General features: G+C 38.6%; 1 protein-coding gene across 1 annotated transcript in view; it reads left to right on the forward strand.

Moving 5' to 3' along the window:
• Positions 1 to 22,500, forward strand: part of LOC137974693 (vacuolar protein sorting-associated protein 53 homolog) — a 49,119-nt gene that overhangs the window by 21,337 nt on the left and 5,282 nt on the right. The window contains exons 9-22 of the mRNA XM_068821630.1: positions 556 to 626; positions 1,807 to 1,879; positions 1,969 to 2,111; positions 2,683 to 2,812; positions 5,598 to 5,630; positions 6,758 to 6,837; positions 7,934 to 8,179; positions 9,041 to 9,164; positions 10,228 to 10,310; positions 14,731 to 14,809; positions 17,818 to 17,966; positions 18,717 to 18,786; positions 20,591 to 20,676; positions 21,449 to 21,500. Coding sequence (XP_068677731.1) covers positions 556 to 626; positions 1,807 to 1,879; positions 1,969 to 2,111; positions 2,683 to 2,812; positions 5,598 to 5,630; positions 6,758 to 6,837; positions 7,934 to 8,179; positions 9,041 to 9,164; positions 10,228 to 10,310; positions 14,731 to 14,809; positions 17,818 to 17,966; positions 18,717 to 18,786; positions 20,591 to 20,676; positions 21,449 to 21,500 — 1,419 coding nt within the window. The remainder of the gene's footprint in view (positions 1 to 555; positions 627 to 1,806; positions 1,880 to 1,968; positions 2,112 to 2,682; positions 2,813 to 5,597; positions 5,631 to 6,757; positions 6,838 to 7,933; positions 8,180 to 9,040; positions 9,165 to 10,227; positions 10,311 to 14,730; positions 14,810 to 17,817; positions 17,967 to 18,716; positions 18,787 to 20,590; positions 20,677 to 21,448; positions 21,501 to 22,500) is intronic.

The raw sequence follows: 22,500 nt of genomic DNA on the forward strand, positions 1-22,500 counted from the left end.
CAAACATCATAATGTCAGTGTCCCTGTCTTCCTTATCATCTTTATCATCCTCCTCCTCCTTCTGCTCCTCCCTTCCACACAAAGATCAAACCATTTGCAAATATCAAAGTTATGCACTTTTCTTATTTATTTATTTAATCACTTTCATCACAACAGAGAAACAGGCTGTGGTGGGGGTCGCACAACAGAGTGAGGCTCCAAATTAAGTGCGCCCTTTTACCCTCCCAATCATGATACACAACAGAAGACGAGGTCTCTTCTTGAGACCCTAAGAAGAAGTTGAACCCTGATATAGGTGGTTTTAGTTTACTTGACAAATGCAGGGTGTTGCAAAGGATGTAGGCACAAATACCACCTGTAGAACTCTGATTTTTCAGAAATTTAGCCTATTAACTTTTTCTCAAAGTCACTAGCAGAATACTCCAAAAGGCAGATTGTTATTCTTCTGTGTAAACCCCTTCAATTCAATTATAATATTTTTATAAAATATTCATTAATTTTGTATTCATAAATAATATGTTTACCAATAATTATACAGTATAATCCTTTCTAAAGCCACCAGCAGGACCCAACTCACAGTTAGCTGAAGCTTGCCAGGTGGTTAATGTGTTGGATCCCAAAGTAAAGTAAGTCAGATGGCAACACACTCTTTTTGAAGGGTTTAGTGCACCAAATAAGTGATGAATCCTTAAGTACAGTCATGTAACCAAGGCTCTCTATTGGTGACAATGTAGGGTTTATAATTACCGGTATGGGGAAAGGCTAGAAATTTGTAAGAAATTGTGAATCAAAATCATGAAACTTACCAAATGGCTTGTCATAGTTGCCCTTAATACTCACACAGAGCTAATCAGAAAAGTAGGGGTAAACTTCACCTTCCATACAAGGAAAAACGGAAAAGTACTGGAGGAAGCTGACACCACCATCTCAGCTCCAATTGACCCAAATCCAGCAGAGTTTTCTTTCACGAAAACCGAATCCAATCAGTAAATAAACACATCTGGCTCATGGAATAAAAAGAGGCCCAAAACTCTGAAAGCAGTAAAGCCTCTCCAGCTAGCTGAGTGAAGACAGTAGGCTTCATGAAACTCGTACATCGACCCTCCAAAATGACTATTGGTATTTGTGGGGATCACAACCTGGTCAGTTTGAAAATGACTGTAAAACTTGGGGCACCTGTTGACGAGTAAACTAAGAGCCTTGTCATTGGCAGGGAACATAGTTTACTTATCACCCACCAGGGACCTCAAGTTTAAGTTGGGGATACTAGAGCCACTTCAGCCTTGCTGGTTGTGGTTGGACTAGTTGATGCCAATGGAACATGAACAAAGCAAAGAAAAAAAAAAGAACATGATCTTAGGTATAATTCTGACAAACAATCGTTTGTGAATGCGAACAAAAATTAATGTCACACCAACTTTCCATGTCCACAACTAGACCATACAGGGTCATATTTTCATTCTTATTCTGTCTTACAGAATCCCACTTAATCAGACAGCTTTCTTTTATCATTCAGTAGCTCTGTTCAGTGCACAAGAGCAATAATTTGGGAAAGGAAAAAGGGTGTTTGAGTCTGGTACATTTAATATTTGATAAAACACAGATGAATGTTTGGAATCGTGAGCTCATTGTTTGATTAGCAGGGTTAACCCTAACAAAATTAATAGTTGTAAAGAAAACGTTTTTATTGAGCTTATGGTATTTGAATCAGTTAACATCCACCATTCTTGGGCCCAACAAGTTTGATGATGATTTCATGGTTTGAACACTTTAACCTCTTCAAGGCAGATTTTTCTTCTCCTATAGAAACGAGTTGCTTTCTTGGTTTGTCAAACTTCAATTAGCAGAATATCAAAAATTGTTCAGTGAAACATTTGAGGTAAGTGTTTAAAACATTCTTTTTGCTACCGGTATTCCTTCAAAAAACCTATAAGTTGTCACCTTATAGGACTTTCCTTGTGTTGCCAGGTTGCATGGCTTGATAAAATTGATCGTCGTTACTCATGGCTAAAAAGAGCATTGGTAAAATTTGATGAAGACTTTCAAGGAACGTTTCCCTCAGAATGGCATGTGGAGGAGCAAATCAGTGAAGAATTCTGTAACATCACCAAGTAAGGTACCTTTGCAATAATATTCATATTCTGCAGTTCCAGTATGGAACATTGTGTGTCTTCCTTCATGACTCCACCAAAACTAGCTATAAAGGCTGTCATTTTCGCATTTTCCCTGCTGCTGAACTAGCTATAAAGAGACGCAGTTTCAGCGTACATGTACTATCAGTCTTTTCCTGGTGGGACCTAACAACTGCTCCTTTCTTTGTAAAATGTACAGTGCTGCATTGCAGTCACTGAAAAAAAAAGATGAGTTCCTGTCCCTTTTGGGTCTAAGTACTGTAATTTATGTTGGCATAATTTCACATTTTTCCAGAGTTTATGAAATGTTTTTTCTTTATTCTGTGTAATGCACAGCTAGCATAATTTACATTATCAGTCACTAAGGGAAGAAACAAATACAGTCACTATCCAGGCACTTCTTTCTTGTTCTCTAAATGGAGGAAGTGTTGTCCAATCATTCACAGGCTTCACCAGCCTATTCCTGATTAAAGTAACTGGCTGCATGCACCTGTGGTCACATTTAATCCAGATTATGTGAATTACACCAGTATTCTGATTTGATTTGCAGAAAAGATTTGTCAAAAATTATGGCCTCTAGAACACAAGATATTGATGTCAAACTCTTGCTGTTTGCTATTCAGCGAACGACTACTTTCGAGAATTTACTGGCGCAGAGATTTGTGCATCATAATTTTGAGGTGAGAAATCAGGTACGACTTCCTTTCCTTGCCAGGTGATCTGGTGACGTAATTCGGAGGACTGGGAAGAAAAATTTTAAAATGCTGTATCCCACAATCGGGGACGGCCTCCCTGCAGTACATGTATTTCCATCGCCAAAACTCAACAGATCATTCTGTGTCTACCACATTTCCTGTTACTGAATGAACATTCAAGTAGACCCGACGAGATCTAACCTCGCCTCTGCCATGTTGAATTCGAAAATAAGGTCGCGCGCGGTTGTGGGATATAGCGTTAAAATCTTTCTCAAATTACGTCACCAGATCACCTGGTGGTACTAAGGGGATTTTAATCCATTCACTCGTCAGGCACCCTAGTAGGATACCCCCAGTTGATTAGTGGTGTTTGACAGAGTAAATTACTGTTAAGTCTCACTCCCAGATGTGTGTGGGTTAAGGAAATGAAAGCCAGTGAAATAGGCCTTTTGCAGCAATTGGTCACATGACCACTTTTTCACAGACACAACTGATTCTGCTGAGTACATGAAATTATTTTTCCGGAAATAAAAAGAGCAGCTTAAAATTTGCTACCATGCCCATTTTCGTAAGTATTGTCTTTTAAACTGGTGTTTTCACAGTTGAAAGAAAGTATAAGGTTTTGTATGGGAAACAGATGATTTGCCCTCCAGTCACACTTCAATGATTTTCATACAAATCCTTGTATTTTTCTAAGTTTTCAAACTGCTGTTAATTCTTTTTTTCGTGGATTGACAGTCTGAAAATTTCCACCCTTGAACTTTTATTCTCACTTATTTGACCCTTGGTAAGAATAGGAATCTTAGCTCCATTTCTGGCGCTTAATTATGGAAAATTCCATTGGAGGGCAAAATCTTTTCGTTCATGAGCAAAAGTATAATAATGCATGGAATTTCCAAGTGTTGAAAATGATCATAAAATCATTACCTTAATTGTTTGTATTCTGGATAAGTCAATCACGGTCTTTCCAGAGTTTTTATAAAGCCTGAGCTGCAAGTTCACCAGTTATGAATTATGTGACCAATTTGTTGCAAAAGGCCTTTTATCTCAATAATTTATTGAGTCCCTCAGATTTTAGTTAGAGTCTACTGTTTCAAGCTGTAGGTTTGTTTTTGTTGTTTGCTTGCTGTAGTACAGTCATACATGTACATGTACAGGCTGTAGTTAAGAAGGATCACATGTTTCAAGCTGTATATTTGGTATCAAGTTTTCAGTTGGAATGTTTTTGGTTTGAGAAGGTGAAGCATGTTCCAAAGTGTGTGTTGTGACCATGCTGTGAAACAATTATCAGTTGAATATCATCACTGACAGTGAAAGGATTGTGATTAAAGTTTCAGAAACAATGGGGAATGCATTTGGATTTTGAACTTGTCCTGGAAAACCCTGAGGTTGTCATTCCTGAATAGTCATTTTTTCCAGTTGTTGAAGCTACATGTACACAAATCTACATTATTTCTTCAGATTGCTTGCAATTTCCCAGTCACTTCACATGTACTGATTAAGCAATTATAGAGGACGTTTTCCGTGTTTCCATAGCGTCATCTAAACACGAGAGGGAGTTGGGAGAATTCAAGACAGTTATACGTCAAGGGTTTGCATAACTGTCAAGAATTCTCCCAACTCGCCCCGAGTGTTTAGATGAGGCTATGGAAACAAGGAAAAAAGTCCTGCCTTGCTTTTATAAAATATAAAACTTTAAAGATACATGTAATATGACAAATGAAGGAAATGCTGGTTTTTTTACTTCTTTCTTGATACACGCTCATATTTCCTACCAGCCAATCAAAAGTTACGTCTGACAACACGTAACCATTCAAAATTCATGTGATGTCATGGCCGTGTTTCCATACTCTCATCTAAATACGGCTATCGACCAATGACAGTGTGCATACTATCCTAATTAGTTTATAATTAATAGTAGCATTATAGTTCCAGGGACATCTATGAGTTAACGCTTTAAATACAATAATAAAGTATTCTCATTTGTCTCAATGTCACAATGCTTAAGCGAGTGGGCAGATTACAAAAAATCACCAGTCGTCACCTTGCCTGACGTGTTAAAAGAATTTATTTGGAACAATAAGTTTATGTGTATAAATGGACAACCTTTGTTCAGGAAAAAAGTTCTCAAGAAAGGTTTTCTCACTGTGCGTGACATATTGTCTGATGAAGGTAAACTGAAATCCTGGGGCACATTACAAAACTATAACTTAACAGGTGCGGAGTACTTTGTCCTTATGAGTGACTTTGACGCTATCCCATTAGAGTCATTAGAGTGGAAGACCCTGTTAAAGGACCTGCCAAATAACCTGCTAAGAAATAATGAATGCCACTATAACACTTTTCCCACCTCCTCTAAAGAGGTATATTGGGATCTCATTAGAAAAATTGAGAAACCCCCGGTTTCAAAATCTAAATATGAACAATTATTTCCAACACACAATCTACCTTGGAAGGATATTTATCTTCTCCCTAGAAGTGTCACGCTAACTCTAAATCGAGAGAATTTCAGTATAAAGTCTTAAGCAGAATTCTTGATGCAAACAAAGCCCTCCACAGAATGGGCATTGTATTTAGAGTCTTCGTATTGTTATTAGCATAATTATGTAACCTGTTTTACTATTTAAAAGAAAAAAGGCGCTGTTTTTCAAAGATCATCCAAGGCTGAGAGAGTATTCATGTATTTAAAGCAAACTAGATTATATTTTCATATCATCATTGTTATCGCCACCTTCTTCTTTATCATCATGGTTTACCACTTTTTAAACAGGAAGAGGGAGATGCAAAAGAGAGGACCAACAAGGTTTGTCAGGCATTTCTGTTACACTATTGTGTTTCCAGACCAACGCGTAAAGCCTTTAATTTAAACTCATGAGAAAGTGCTGCCTTTTTGTTAATGGTATCTGCAAATAGTCCTCCTTCTATCAGTCTTGACTGGTGCTTGTCAGCCCCACAGGGGAAGACAGGAGTTTTTTTTTTCTCCTTGAAAACCATAATTTAAAAATAATGTGTTAACTCATCATCTGCATCTGATAATGAAAACATATAGTTGCCACCCAGTCGTTTGACTTGTCTGTGTTCAGGATTTTTTTTGTGTGCCCTGGTGAACAAATTTTCTATTTAACAAATTGAGTCTGTACTTATATCAACAATGATACATGTACCGGTATTTGTCATCACAGTGGTCAAAATGTTGCGCCTTTGTGAGTCCACAACAAATTTTGACCACTGTGATGATGAATATCATTGTCAATTTGTTTTTTACCACAATATTCAATGCCAAAGAACGTGTTTATTTCAAAGGGTGACCAAAATCATGACACAACTTTCTCGTAATACGATTGGTTTATTCCCAAAATGAGCATTCCCGATTGGCTATTACATTGCGTGACAAATTGACGCAAGCATAACGCGAGTAGCATTGTCTAGACTGTTATCGACAATGGAAAATTAGCCAATCAGATTGCGAGATTACAAGCAATTGTGGTAAATATTATAATTATGCGCTATTCTTCGGCATTCCAATTTTGTGAAGTCAAAAATGTATATGTTGTAGTTCAAGTTTAGACATGTGTTTGGTTCATAATTTTCTCAACCAGTTCAATTTTGACTTTTAATTTCTTATGGTGATAAAGAATGTTAGACAAAGAAAAACCCAAATGGAACTGGTTGACAAATTTTAAACTAAGAAAAAATTTCGAACCACAATATTTACATAATATTCTATATGTGTACTGCGGGGGTTAAATAAGCTTGTCTTCAAGATGTGCTCTCACTGTACCCGTGTCAACAGAGAAATACCGTAGTACTTGTGGACTACAATCCTAAAGTAGTATGCTACACATGTAAGATTTGAATGTTTTCAAGTGTCCTTGAGGCAGTTTGCAAGAACTCTCAAAACAAAAGAAGATTGTATTTTCCTTTTTGCAGCCAAAACAGCCCAAGTTCCAAGGAATCATCTCAAGATGTTTTGAGCCGCATCTCCACATCTACATCGAATCACAAGACAAGTAAGAACACAATAAATTTATGGCCAGGAAAAGTTTCTTGAACCATTTCAAATCAAATACTTTTTATCGTACATACAACCCTTGCTGCCATATAAGTAAGAAGGGACCACTGCCGATTGAATACGTTTTAATGGAAGGAAGAGACGACACCCATTAAACACTCAGTTGGGGTATTTATCTTGCAGGATCAAGAATAATTATTTATCTCAAAGTATTTTTTGTGATTTGAGAAAAAAAAACTGCTGCATTGTTTGTCCCAGGTGGGGGAAGTTTGTAGTGCTGCTTTTTTAAAGCACAGTTTGTTTAAGGCAAAATGTTCTTCCTGCGCCAACCGTACGTAATTTAGCTTCAGCTAAGGCAAATAAAGCCAACAGGAAAGGTTCAAACCATAATGTATGATGTATTGGTATGTATATTTGTTTCAAACATAATTCAGAACAAATGTTGAATCAGAGTCTTAGGCAGGATTCAAATGTACAACCTCCGAAACACTGGTTGGATGCTCCACTCATTGAGCTACAACTGTACTTGCATGGTCTCCTTGTGAACCAGGTTGTTTATCTTTGTCCTGAATGGACAATGTGTTTCTTGCTACCAAATTAAAATGATACAATGTTTTAATGACAATTTTTTATGCAAGGGCCAGCTGAACAAAGTAGAAGTGCTGTATCTTGGAAGATCTAACCAGCAAATACGAGATGTATGCTTTCTCTTTTTCCAATATTTCGTCAGGCACGGCTTGACTTCTTCAAGAATATCATTCTGTAATCCTATACCAAGTTTATAATGTATTTCAGTATATTTGTATTTCCAAATCATTTAACTCCCTGAAGTCAGGCAGTACCTGACCAAATATTGGAAAACGAGAAAATATATAACCTCACAGCCATACAGCCAGCCTGGCATCATTTTTTTATTTTTAGTCTGCAATGTTTTTAACCTTTTTTTCTCTTTCACTGTTAACATTTCCTTGAAAACAATTTTGGAAATATAAATTATTAAATGAGCTTTAAATAAGCACCACCCTCAAATTTCCTGTGTCCCTGTGTAAGTTACGTTAGTGTTAAGGTTATGTGGATCATCCTTTCTTAACCAGAAACCTGTCTGAGCTCATGGACCGATTTGTGCAAGATTTCAAATCACAGGGCATACCCATGGTAGAAGGTGATGGAAGCAATGTGGTGTTTCCCAGCGCTGGTGAACTGTTTGTATTTTACAAGAAATGTATGGTGCAATGTTCACAGCTCAGTACAGGACCACCCCTACTATCACTTACAGCAGCATTTCAGAAGTTTCTAAGAGAATACGCAACAAGAGTGTTGAACAACAATCTACCTGTAAAGTAAGTCATTAAAGTCAACAAGAGTTCAGTTAAGCCTCTTTTTATAGTGAGCCAACCGCCACTAGTTGCTTGATTAGACTGCTGTTTGGTCCTTGGTCACAGGATCAAAAACTCTGGCCAGACCAATACTCAGAGGCTTTAAATAACTGAGGAGAAAGTGCTGCCTTTTTAAGGACACCTGCAGCCTGGTTAGACGTTCTCATTAGCCTTCTCGGTTAAGGATGATAAACCGTAGTCCCCGTCTCACAACCCTTCAATGCTCATAACCCAGTGGGAATTAAAAGAATCCACACACTATTCGTAAAGAGTAGGGCATGGAATTCCCGGTGTTGTGGTCTCTGTGTCCTCTGTGGTATGGCTAGAGCGCCATAAGTTGGAAAATGGAAGATGGACTTACTGGCTCATTAAAATTAAGAATGAAAATAAAAAATAAATGATTAAGAAATTATTAAAGGCAAGCAAAAGCTCGATTTCGGAGCAATTTGGATAATTAAGTCATTGTAGTCGTATGTGTAGCCATACCCATCACCTGAAGTAAAACGGGAGGGAGGAGGGGGGGGGGGGAAGCATTCTAATAATTGATATGGCATTTTCAACTATCCAGTTAATGGGTGGTGGTAAAATGAAATTTTATTAGATAAAGATACCTGTGATAGATTTTGTATCCCTAAAGTCCGCAAAAATTGTTTTTCCCATCAAACTGTTTCGGTATTTCATGCAAAAGAGTGACGTCACAGGATATGATTTGCTCCAGGTTTTTCAAGACATTTCACCCTTCACGTTTTTCTTCGGGAGGGTAAGGGGCGGTGGGTACAGCTACACGTAGACTAAAAGGAACATTATTTTTTGTTGCTGCCATAGGAGTAGCGGGGGACTCGCCAGCATACTGAAGGATTCTGGGGAAGTTAAATTCAACAAAGATGAACAGAGCTTAACATGCTGTATTTTGTGTACAGCGGACTACAGTCTGGAGACGACACAACAGGTGAACAAAGTTCTAATAATTTTTATAGCACATGACAAGGGGAATAAACAAAATGATACATTTATCATTAGTGACAGGGGCAGACGTACATCTTATTGACCAAGTCAAGGTGTCCAGGAATACACCTATTGTAATGAGATGCACGCCCAATTTGGGTATCCAATATGAACGATCCCATTAAGTCTAATCCTTTGCTACAAATCCATCTAAGTTTGACTCGGTTCCTAATGTTCTAAAAAGGATTTGTATTGAGTCATCAGAGCATAACTGGGCTAATATCATACTTTAACGAGAAAAAAAGTTGGATAGCTGAAGTTGTAGTATTTACTTGTAAATGACGCGAAACTGCATTTGGAGCCTGACACTGAGTGCAAGCTCAAGTGGGGTTATGCTGCACATGCAAAATGCCCATGTGGGGGGGAGACACAGACCATGGAGCTTGTTATGACATCTTGCCCAAGGGGACCATCCTGCACTGACGATGACCCTAGGGTTGTCAACGACACCGCACGCTGTTGGCTCGAGAGATGGAACGGCACGATATGATGATGACTGAGTGCAAGGTGATGACTGTAGCGGTCCAATTTGCTTACATTTCTTTGCAAGATTGAGCAATTTGAAACCACTGTCTTAAAGATTATAGCCCGGACAAACAAGCAGGCTCAAGTTTTCAGTAATATTCAATAGCTTTTGCTCCGTAAGAACAATTTTTCCGGTTGGTCTACTTTCGAAGGCTCCTCGCAAAATTCGGTAAAAAACACTTAGAATAAAGGGCATACAGCGCGAAAACAAGCACGGTGACCCATTTTTTATTGCATCTTTTAAATGTCTTGTGTATGACTGTCAAGTGTGCCAAATAAAAAAAAAACTGGATAGTGCGTCATTTTCATGGGAATTACTTTAAGTTTAAACCAGACTTAAAAGAATAACAGGCCACTTATTTGCATATGTATTGTTATATACCCCGTTGTTCAAATGATGCCGCCACAAGAACACAATAGTGGCCGGCTATTTTGCGATTGCTCCCTAAATAACTGTTTTTTTGTTTTCTTTTGGTTTTAAGTTAGAGGAAAAGTTAAAAGAGAAAGTTGACCCTGAGCTAGCGGAGAAAATTGATCTTAACGGAGAACAAGACGTCTTCCACAGGTATACATACGTACGTGGCTTCATACACTTTTTCAGGATTAGTTTTATAATGTTGTTTTAGGGAGTTTCCCTGTTCTGCTTGTTATGCAGTCTGTTATTAATTAGGGACGTAAGAGATGGCCCTGTCCAGAACAATAGAGGTTTTGCACGGCAGCCATGTTGCATGGCAGGAACAATGAAAATGTTTTGCATTAGAAAGAACATTTGTTCCCATGGGAAAAATAATCTATTGTTCCTGCCATGCAACATGGCTGCCGTGCAAAACCTCTATTCCATGATCCCGTTTCCCGAAACATTTCGGGACTTTCTCGAATGTCCCAATTATCTCAGTACATGAATCTTGAGAACGGAATGGTCTTAAGTCGTCAAACTTCACAATAATTTTGCTTTTTGTTATCTTGGCAACATGTTAAGCGTATCAAAGTAAACCCATGGCAATTTCAGAAATGGCTTTTCGGACCCGAAACGTTTTCTGGACTTCGAGAAAACGGGCTCAACACCATTAAACCAGAGTCAACATCACCCAGAACGTTGTGCGGGTTCTTTAATGTTCCACACAATTTGATTGCTAGTGAGGACTTTGAGGCATAGCCTATGGTAATAATCCTTTTCCGAAAAGACTTGAAAGGCATACCATTTAACGATTATTCGCCGAAGGCGTGGTGAATATCGGTGAATAATTGTTGTAGTATAATTACATAGGTGATTATTTGAAAAATATGTATTTTCTTTAAAACAATTAATTTCTTCTTCTGTCACCTCGACAAAACAGCTTGTTACCATTTTGAAAAAATAGGTACGCATTGCGTACGTGCGGTAGTGCAGTAACTTGACACAGTGCTTTATTCCATAACTGTCAACTAAGCTGCGTTTTGTTTTCCAGGACGAATGAAAATATGTAAAATGCTAAATTTAGAAAGATTGGAGAAAATAAATGGGAATCGAGAAACCAAGGCTTCGAGGCTGACATAAGTTCAACGTCTTTTTTCACAGCAAGTGCGTATACTCTGAGTGTCTGACAGTTTCCACGACAAAAGTTCACTGAAGTTAAACCTTTTCCAGCGGGGTTAGCATCTGGATGGGAGGCCTCTGACAACTATACGACTTGCTGCCAGAAACATAGGACCGAAAATTCTATTTTAACGCCCAAAAATGCGAACTAAGCATGATACAGATTTTGTTAGCCTGCTTTATGCGAAACAACTATTGATACACAGTTTTTAAAATAAGGAAGAGCACAGGGAAGTTTTTAGGAAGTGTCCATCGAGTATAAAAAAAATTGCCATCAGCAACAAAATTTGCGACATGAAAACAACATAAATTTTGTGCCGGGGATATAAAAGTTACCATCAGCGAAAAACATTTTAAAGAATTTTTGCTACGTTAAATTTTCTATTGTTCTTTTGGCTGCACAGGTAATCGCGAAAAGTGACATCGATTTCAGCGGCCACCTGTGATCAAGTTACCTTGCGTGTTGCTAACAACTGTATACATTTGTGGCAAAATGACGGTAACACATCGGATTGTTGTTTTCTTAGTTAGTTTTTTTTTCTTTCAAGTGTTCTAAAAGTCGACAAGAAATGTGCGAATTCAACACAAAGATCACAATCGTCCAACTCTTGAGGTTGACCATTGTTTCTGTAAAGTCAAAAATTCACTCTCCTAGACGAGGTTATTTATCACCAGGTAATTCCATCGTTTTGAAAATAGAAACTGCTTTATTATTCAGCGTCACAAATTCTTGCCGATTCTGGGGCTCATTTGTTGAAATTCAAGCAGGCTTCCAACAGACCTGTTTATTTTCGTGTTTCACCCAGTTAATTTCCGGGGCGGCTATTAAATTATATGAAGATTTGAAAAGGCTTTTCAGATTTGTTTTCCCTCTCACCTAACACACAGGCGGCTTCCGCTTCTCAATTTCTCGTACAGATATAATTTTTTAAAAGAAAAGTGGAGCGAAAAATTGCGTGAATAAATCAGAAGAGAAGCAAGAGGCTATCAGTGAAATCAACAGACACAGACTAGCCGATATAATCTACATGTTTACTAATCAGCAAAATTAAGTAGTGTTGCCGAACGTACACTTACACTCGATGACTAAAAGATTTAAACATACGTGAAAACTAAGTTTCGATTTTTTAATGTTTTGTTTAATTTAGAGGAGCTCATCTTTTCTATTAGTGGGCAACATTTTTGAGCACAGTACCGTGGGAATTTTACTTTGCATCTCATTAGAGTCGGAAAGTTGAAACGATACGATGCAAGCAAGAGATAATAAACTTGAACACCATCCTTACCACCGACTTGCGGTTTCTTGGGCTGTACCAGGAGGTCCAAACATGTCAATCACAGCAGACCATTGTGCTTACGGTTACTTGAAGTATTGCATTATTTGTGTGTAATGCGTTAAGGAAGAAATTACTTGACTTGAGATTTTCCTAAGTTTACTCACGACCTAGTGTAAAGACTACTAGAATGCTTTTCAATGTAGGCAGAAAAATTGACCCGGTCTTAAGTTTATTTGACCTGTAGAATTTCTGTGGATTGTGAGCTTGCGTGACGATCTCCGTATACTGATTTTGATTTAAGACATGTAAAATTTTAATTATATCCAAAATGGCTTAACTGCAGAATACCCCGCCACTCGAACTATATTCCACGTAGCCGGCTACGCGGTACTCAGTAATAGGAATGCACAATACTGTAAAATACCCCGCCACTTGGACTAAATTCCAAATGAACTAAATTTCAAAATGGTGCAGCGATGTTATATGTGCTGGCTACGCGGTACGCGGTACGCCGTGACATTCCTCGTTCTTAAAGCGTCAAAGCCTAAGAAATTCCACAGACAAAACAAATGAATTCAAAATGGCGCAGCAATGTTATTTGTGCTGGCTACGCGGTACGCTGTGATAATTAATAAAGACACAGTATTGTGCATTCCTCGTTCTTTACGCGTCAAAGCCTAAGTAATTCGAGAGACAAGAGACTGGAACTGTGGACTCGGAAGAGCGCGCGTCACCAGTATTAACAACGTGAAAACCTGACAACAGAGATCTTGTGCTGAATATAGCACTCGTTTACTGATTGAGCCTAAGCGCTCGTTTCAGTATTAGGCTTAAGCACTCTTTTAAAATTTTAGCTTTCATTTTACGGTTCGGGTAACTAGAATTTTTAACGAGATCGTGTGAAGAATATAGCACTCGTTTCCTGATTAACCCTAAGCGTTCGTTTCAGAAATTAGGCCTAAGAACTCTTTACAAATTTAAGATTTCATTTCACGGATGATCGTGTGATGCATATAGCACTAACCCTAACCCTAACTCTAACCGAACCGTAAAATGAAAGCTAAAATTTCAAACGAGTGCTTAGGCTTAATCAGTAAACGAGTGCTATATTCTTCGCACGGTCTCCGTAAAAAGAGTAGTTAACCGAACCGTAAAATGAAAGCTATAATTTTAAACGAGTGCTTAGGCCTAATCATTGAATCGAGTGCTTAGGCTTAATCAGTAAACGAGTGCTATAGTCTTCTCAAGGTCTCGGTAAAAAGTCTAGTTAACCGAACCGTAAAATGAAAGCTAAAATTTTAAGAGTGCTTAGGCCTAATCACTGAAACGAGTGCTTAGGCTTAATCAGTAAACGAGGTTTAGGGTACACTAGAATTTAAATTTTCCATGTACCGCGTACCGCGTACCGCGTAACCAGCTACTTAAGATACTTTGTCATCTTGACTTTAATTCGTTCCGCGTACCGCGTAGCCAGCTACTTAAGATACTTCGCCATCTTGACTTTAATTCTTTCCGCGTACCGCGTTCCGCGTAGCCAGCTATTTAAGATACTTCGCCATCTTGACTTTAATTCTTTCCGCGTATCGCGTACCACGTAGCCAGCTACTTAAGATACTCGATGTGGCGGGGTATTCTGCAGTTAATTATCTGTTAATTTGACAATAACGTACTCAAACAGTTTTCATTCTCTTTTCATGAACAAAATTAAGAAAGGAAGAAGGCGACAAGTGGGCCGCAAACAAAAATCAATTGTTGTAATTCAAGAAAACTGTAAATTTGTTTCGTAATTCATGCACGCGCTGCAGGCCTACAGATCTCACTCATGCAGACAGCCCCGATTACAATATGGTAGTGCACTTATACGAAGTGCACTACCACAAAAACTACTCAAGTGATTATCGTTTAATAATCACCTCAAGTGCAACCAATCAGCGCAGAGAATTTTCAATAATCACCTCTGTAATTATACTAATTGAAGATGTTATTACAAAATCAGCACTTTTTCATTTGTTTTAATACCCGGATTGTTTGGTCTGAGCTGAGTTCGAACTCGCAACCTCTTGCACGTCAACTGTCCCTGTTCACCAACAAAAATATGCCAGTTGACACAGATTGTTTCCCTTTTTTTTTAGTGTCATATCAAACTGTATTCAACTGCTTGTTCAAGATTTGGAGACAGCATGTGATGCTCCCTTGACAGCCTTGATAAAGGTACCTGCTGTGGTTCTTGGTTCATTGTGAAAACATCTTTCCCAAGTGTTGTCATTGCCCGATGCTTTCCTTGCGGCCAAAATTTCCGCAAGTTTGGGTCAGAAGTCAACTGGAATATTCGGGACTAGCTTTGACTCTTGCTTCCATGGAAAATTAGTTGCTTGGTGACGGACGAAAGAACAACTTCCGTAACACCGGAAGGGAGTATGGGGGGTGATCAGGGTCAAAATTCAGTTTTGCTATTCCGCAGTTCGATTTTGCAATGAGACTGCGCTGCTATCTTATTACGCAATTTGTTCTTCCTGTTATGACTCGCAAGTTCGTTATTACGAGGTTGAAATACGCCATTTTATAATTACAAATTGCAATACTCCATTCTAATTCAGTTTGCTATTATTACATTTTGCCTTCCTGTTACGATGGTCGAGCTTCGTATCGCGAACAGCAGTTTGGCGTTCAAAGTCAGTCTTACTTCGTCTGTACGTCTTTCCCAATTGCTACCTGTGTTCCGTTATGCAGTTCAGTTCTGTTCTGTGATTTTGCGACACCGAAACAACAATCTTCCATCATGTGTGGCAATCAAAAACATATTGAAGGTATTTTTTGCATGGTTTCCACTGGTTCCATGGAAAGCAAAGAACGACAACAATAACAAAGCCGTCGCCATCTTGAATTAGAGTGAGCTTTCGTTCTGAGTCCTCGCACGTCCAGCTCGGACCGCGCGGGGTTAGCGTAACAGCACAACTGAACAACGTAACAGCACAACTGAACAGCGTAACAGCACAACTGAACAGCGTAACAGCACAACTGAACAGCGTGACAGAACAACTGAACTGCATAACGGAACACAGGTAGCAATTGGGAAAGACGTACAGACGAAGTAAGACTGACTTTGAACGCCAAACTGCTGTTCGCGATACGAAGCTCGACCATCGTAACAGGAAGGCAAAATGTAATAATAGCAAACTGAATTAGTATGGGGGGTGATCAGGGTCAAAATTCAGTTTTGCTATTCCGCAGTTCGATTTTGCAATGAGACTGCGCTGCTATCTTATTACGCAATTTGTTCTTCCTGTTATGACTCGCAAGTTCGTTATTACGAGGTTGAAATACGCCATTTTATAATTACAAATTGCAATACTCCGTTCTAATTCAGTTTGCTATTATTACATTTTGCCTTCCTGTTACGATGGTCGAGCTTCGTATCGCGAACAGCAGTTTGGCGTTCAAAGTCAGTCTTACTTCGTCTGTACGTCTTTCCCAATTGCTACCTGTGTTCCGTTATGCAGTTCAGTTGTTCTGTCACGCTGTTCAGTTGTGCTGTTACGCTGTTCAGTTGTGCTGTTACGTTGTTCAGTTGTGCTGTTACGCTAACCCCGCGCGGTCCGAGCTGGACGTGCGAGGACTCAGAACGAAAGCTCACTCTAATTCAAGATGGCGACGGCTTTGTTATTGTTGTCGTTCTTTGCTTTCCATGGAACCAGTGGAAACCATGCAAAAAATACCTTCAATATGTTTTTGATTGCCACACATGATGGAAGATTGTTGTTTCGGTGTCGCAAAATCACAGAACAGAACTGAACTGCATAACGGAACACAGGTAGCAATTGGGAAAGACGTACAGACGAAGTAAGACTGACTTTGAACGCCAAACTGCTGTTCGCGATACGAAGCTCGACCATCGTAACAGGAAGGCAAAATGTAATAATAGCAAACTGAATTAGAATGGAGTATTGCAATTTGTAATTATAAAATGGCGTATTTCAACCTCGTAATAACGAACTTGCGAGTCATAACAGGAAGAACAAATTGCGTAATAAGATAACAGCGCAGTCTCATTGCAAAATCGAACTGCGGAATAGCAAAACTGAATTTTGACCCTGATCACCCCTCATAGGGTCTATCGCCGGTAACCGCCTTCTATTGAAACCTCTGAACTGTGCTCTGATTTTTCAGTTGTCCTTTCGCGCATCGCCAAGCAACCAGTTATCATCCTACGAGGGCATTACACCGTAAACATCAATAGTTGTATTTGTAAATGTTGTTTCCATGTTGCTTGATTGCTTTGAGACTCACACAAACGCGCGGGGACTTCGCTCGAGTTTGTTTAGTCGGAATGTACTGTTCCTTTGTTGTTGTTTTTTTCTAAAGTTTCGAACTGGAATTTTTGCCCAATTGAAATCGCCCAGTTTGCTGTAGAAAGAGAGACGCGCCCCTTATGGAAGACAACACAAACTACGTCCTTACAACAATAGGCTTAGAATTGGTGACGTCATTGGTTGCATTTTGTTTCATTAACGTACGAGTTTGCTCACACATAGCAACATACAAATTTACAAATTGTTTTCAAATGGGAAATGGACTTAAAACTTACTTAAGCCTTTTAGCTTTGATAACGAACCAGTTAGAGCGGTTTTCAATTGAGTGTCGAAAGTAATTAGTGAATTGCTTTGGTTTTTCGTTACTTCACTCAGTGATTGGTTCAAAGTTCTCGCGCCATTTTTCAACCAATCAGAAGTGAAACCAAAACAATCGTGGCTCGCGCGTGTACATTTTCCCGCGCTTTGTGTCAGCTACGTGTAATTACTTCGAGTTTTGATTGGTTTACTGGATTGTCTCCCTTCTTTTTGATTGGCCAAAGTAATTACTTTTGTTTTGGTTTTACGACACTCGATTGAAACTCACTCTATTAGCCATCAAAAACTGGTAAATCCTTGGGTGGCAAATGCGCCAATGATTCCATACATTCTTTGTAAAAACTCAAATTTTCAGTGCATCATTGCTCAGAAATTTTTGGTACATCGGGATCTAGGTAGCTCAATATGCGATGCACATTCTATATTCAGTACTTTTATTCTCGGCTGACCAGATTAGAAAACGACTGCAAAAAAAATGTGAACAAAGATTTCCCTATTAAGTAGAGCCGGTACACTTCATGACTTTATCTCCATCTCTTGAAAAAGATAGATTTATCATGGACTCACCGCATGTTTTGTGTTTGATGTCAGGTTAATTGGCAGAGTGTGGAAGCTGTAGGAGATGAGAGTTCATATGTAACAGCAATCACCAATCACATCAAAGAGACAGTGCCCCTCATTCGGGATTACTTGTCTTCGGCCAGAAAATATTTCACCCAATTTTGCGTCAAGTTTGTGAAGTACGTAGTCTTTAACTGCAGTATCCATGTTTTTTTGACTGCAAAGTTTGTGGGCTGTTCTTTGAAGAAATCCGAACTTAGATTTTACCTTGGGAAGTTTCTAGAAGCGAGTTTCTTCAAGTAGATAAAGCGGCTTTACTGCTTTCATCTTGCTTTGTCGACACCAAATGACTTAGGAAGCAGTTAAGTGAACCCCTAAAAGGTACGATGAGCACCCCCGTCCTTTTTATATGGGAATCCCCCCCCCCCCCGGGAGTGAAGCCTCGACTAAGTGCTTTTGTAATAATTTCCCTTAAATCGCTTTCAATCGTAATATTAATTTTAAAATTTTAGTTTTAATTCCCTTGAATCGTAAGGATTGAAAGGCTCAAATATTTAATTAAAAATTTATCAGAAGGATTTCGCAATTCCTTGTTCATGGTAACAATGTCTTTTTTTTTAACCATTACATGGCAGATTTTGAAAGACCTTTACGTTCTTCCTACAATATTATTCAGCAAGAAACTGTTGGCTTTGTTGTTACATTTTCGCGATAGTGAACTTGTCCCGTGTGTGGATATGATCACAGATTTCACTTTTTAATGGGAGCAAATGCAGTGCCCGATTTCAGTCTACTCTATTCTCTCCTGTTCTGTGAGGAGTTTTTCTTGCAGAAGAGTTTAAAATACTGAATTCTCATTTACATAAAGTCTTAGTATTTCAGTTAAACTTTCGTGAAAAAACTGATAATTGATTTGTATGTTTTTTTAGTTCTTTTATTCCAAGATTTATCAGCAACTTATACAAGTGTAAACCAATAAGCACAGTTGGAGCTGAGCAGGTATTAGCCTTGCCATTTTGTAAGTCTTCATTAAGCCGAAGAAATTCGTTCTTCTCTTTGTCCTGTTGAAAGAATGTGGTCGTTTATTGGCAGGAAGGGGTGGGGTGGGGTGGGGTGGGGCGCACGGTAGCAGTACATTGAATGACCTTCAAAATGTCTTTCAAGTAGTAAGGGTAAACTTGAGTTATACATGATGATGTGTTTAGCTTGAAGCCTGTGGTAACGAGTATTGAACGAAACATTTCAAATTAAGGTCTCGTCATAGTTTCGAGGTGTCAGTTTCCTAAAACGTCCCTATAGGCCACTATCAAGAATACCATAATACTCTTTGTATGTCCCTCCAAAATTTTGCATAAGCATTGTTTCCAGTTTCTCTTGGGACTTACAATGGTCCCTGGGGAATGAAGAGAAAATAAAAACAAATCTTGTGCAAAACTTGAAGGGACAAATAAAGAGTACTATGGTATTGTTGATAGTGCCCTATTTCGCCAGTATTTATGCTATGAGAAACAGGTAATCCTATTCCAGAGGCTTAAGCTACAAGGGATTTTAAATTTTTCTGTAATTTTCTCAAGCAATTGATTTTGAGATAAATTTTCAGCTTAAACGGTGTCGGCGATTTTTGTTATTTTGCGTTTTGCATTATTTATCAAAGTTGAAAATAGTGTTTTTGACCAGGAATTTAGAAAAAGTATGGTATAAAAACACGTCAAAAAATTGAACGGATTGTATTGAAGTATTCCTGAAAATTGAGCTGAGTCGGACAAAAGCTTTTTGAGTTGTAGTCCCGTGAAAGGGCGACTCTTAGACAATATTTTAAAACCGAGAAAACGCCTAGTATAGTTTCATGCTCAAGTCAAGATATTACCGCGACCCTGCAAATGTGCTTTTTAGGGGCTTTCCGAAATTGGATGGACTTGAATCTTTTACAAATCGATACTCTATGTCATTTGTTTTATGTCTGCAAAAAAGAAAAAACACGATTATTATCGAACCTATGACGAGACCTGAACACACCGGGGTCAATTTAAAGGGGCCATGTCACGTTATTTTAGGATGTTTAGGGTAAATCTTTAGTTAATCACAAGTTTAAAACTCAAAAATGATAATGTGAAATTCCTTCACTGATAAAATTATCGTTACATCACAAACAGGATGATTCAGTCTGAGCAAAATCAACCATTATCCATGTGATTTGCCATAAACTTGAAAAACGTCGGGCTGCCATTTTTCAAGATTACCCAAATGCAATCTGTTTCAATCTTGTCCATCTTTTGTCCATCCATGCTTCTCTTTCTTTCCTTTGCTGTACTTCTGTTATGATATTCAACAGTTTTAAGTGGTTATTGCAATGCTTCATTCTGCCTTTTGAGCATTTCGGGTGTCATGAAATTACGTTTATACATCATTTTAGGTGACATAGCCCCTTTAAGAAACCCAAATGGAGAAAGTCGGCTGTTTAGAAGGTGTGGTTAATCTTCAAAGACAAATCACGTTGGTTTTCCCCAGAGCGGGATTTGAGCATCATCGGCAAAACGCGCTAACCTCGTGACACACCGCCCCATAAGAATGCAATACCCGTACCTGCTTAATACATTGAGAAGAAATCACAGTTGGCAGGTTTCACAATCCTTGTTCAGAAACACCTCCATAGTTGTTGTGTCAAAATGAATTGAATGTTAATACACCGCATTGCACATTTTGTTTCGTTGTCAAATGGGTCTGTAACTTTGAACTTTTCGATAACTTCATTAATTTATTTCGATTCTTGTTTTATTTTTTGTTCTTGCTTTTTCCTCGCCAGCTGTTGCTGGATACTCATTCACTTAAGACGATACTTCTGGAACTGCCCTCAGTTTGCTCAAAAGTTCAGCGAAAACCGCCCGCGAGGTAATAGCAGAAAGGTTTTCATATGGAGGAGTGGCTCAATGTCAAACCCAACCTCTCTCTATTTTACTTTCTTGTCATCATGGGTACTCTAAAGGAAGTAAAAAAAAAAAAAAACAGAGAAAGCCTGGGTTCTCGGTTGCCAGGGCCAAAAATCGCAACACGATCCCTTCTCTAAATTATCGATTATTGGCATGTGCTCTTAATTTACAATTATCGTAAACTTAAAAGTACTTGTTCCCGCAGATAGGGGTTGAAAACGTATATCCTTGGACTGCACTTGAACCCGTTATTAAACCGTAAGTTGCCTACACCAATAATAGTCATAGGTAGTTTTAAGATTGAGTGGATTTTGTCATAAAAAAAATACGCTCACAAGAAAGAAAAGAAGGGTGGAGAACACGGGCTTGCATGACGAGGACGAAAGATGTTGAGAAACTTAAAAAAAAATGACTACGTGTGTTCGCACTTGTTTTTCCTCTTTAATTCTTTCAAAGATTTTCGCTTCTTTCCTTCGTCCGAACCCCACCGGGCAATGGGCTAAATGAGTGAATTGTTCTGTCTTCGTGTGGAACTGAGTTTTATAGAAAGTGGTGAATGGCGAAATGCTCGCTGTGCAATGGTAGGCATGCTTCCAAATAAGGAATGACATGATCTGAGTACTGCCAAATAAGGAAACCGCTTGAGGGAGTAGGCCGCGGGAGGAGTGGGTGCAGAAGTCATTGCTTGCTAACATATAACTTTAATATTATGCTGAAATCTCACTTTTGTTTAGTTATACCAAAGTTGTCGCGAAAGGAATGAAGAAAGCAGAAATGATATTAAAGGTAACTGCAGCAACATTAGTCAGTGGGGAGTGTGCTCATTTGAAATCCATCCATTTTGGTTGTTTATATCGAGGGCGAACACAGCAGCTGGTTACATGAAGTGTTAGCTGCAGTTACTTTATCGTGTTTAGTGTCTTCAAAATGCTGTGGTTTGGCCTTAGTATGGGTGTTGACTCTCCAAAAAAATTGTGTCAAGGTTGTTCTTTGGACAAGAGAATGCTACGTGATTCGAAGCCAGCAGTGGACGGCGAATCTTTTTCCTACGTGACCGTTGGATTCGAGTAAGCTTGAGGTAATCTTGGACCTTAGGGAAAAATTCCTCTGGCACACAGGTTATAGGGAAATCTTTGTTTACAATTTTTGCCTGATCAGCACAAGGCAATCGTTTTCTAATCAGTCAGCCAAGAATAATGTATTGAATATTGAAAGTGCTTTGCATAGTGAGCTACAGGTACCTCTGAAAATTTTAATCCGATATACCAGATAATCTCTGAGAAATGATGCTTTGAAAATTCGACATTTTACAAAGAAGGTAGGGAATCATTAACGCCCTTCCCGACCAAGAATTTACCAGTTTTTGATTACTAATAATTGGCTTTTTATCAAAGCTAAAATACTTAAAATTGGGCAGTTAACTAAGTTTAACAAGTTCTTTTACCTTTTGAAGTCAATTGGTAAAAAGCACGTCACCATATTTGAGCAAATTTGTATGTTAATGGCACAAAATGTAAGCACTGACGTCAGCAAAGATTCCCTTACACTCAATCCACATGCCCCTCAATTGCGCGCTTGCTTAAAAAGTTGCTTAACACTTGATTTAGAAAAACATTTTTCAATCTCAAGGAAGACAAATACTTTGGGGTTTTTGTTTGCCACTTTTAAGAGGGTATTGCATTTAATGAATTTCATACACAGAAAACGTTATTTGCGATTGGATAACAGTTTTGCCAAAACGCTAATTATCTCAGAAAAATGCATGGTTAACCCCAATTTTCTTTTT

The sequence above is a fragment of the Montipora foliosa genome, chromosome 11 (genome assembly GCF_036669935.1).
Source record: "Montipora foliosa isolate CH-2021 chromosome 11, ASM3666993v2, whole genome shotgun sequence".
In the NCBI taxonomy this organism is placed as follows: Eukaryota; Metazoa; Cnidaria; class Anthozoa; order Scleractinia; family Acroporidae; genus Montipora; species Montipora foliosa.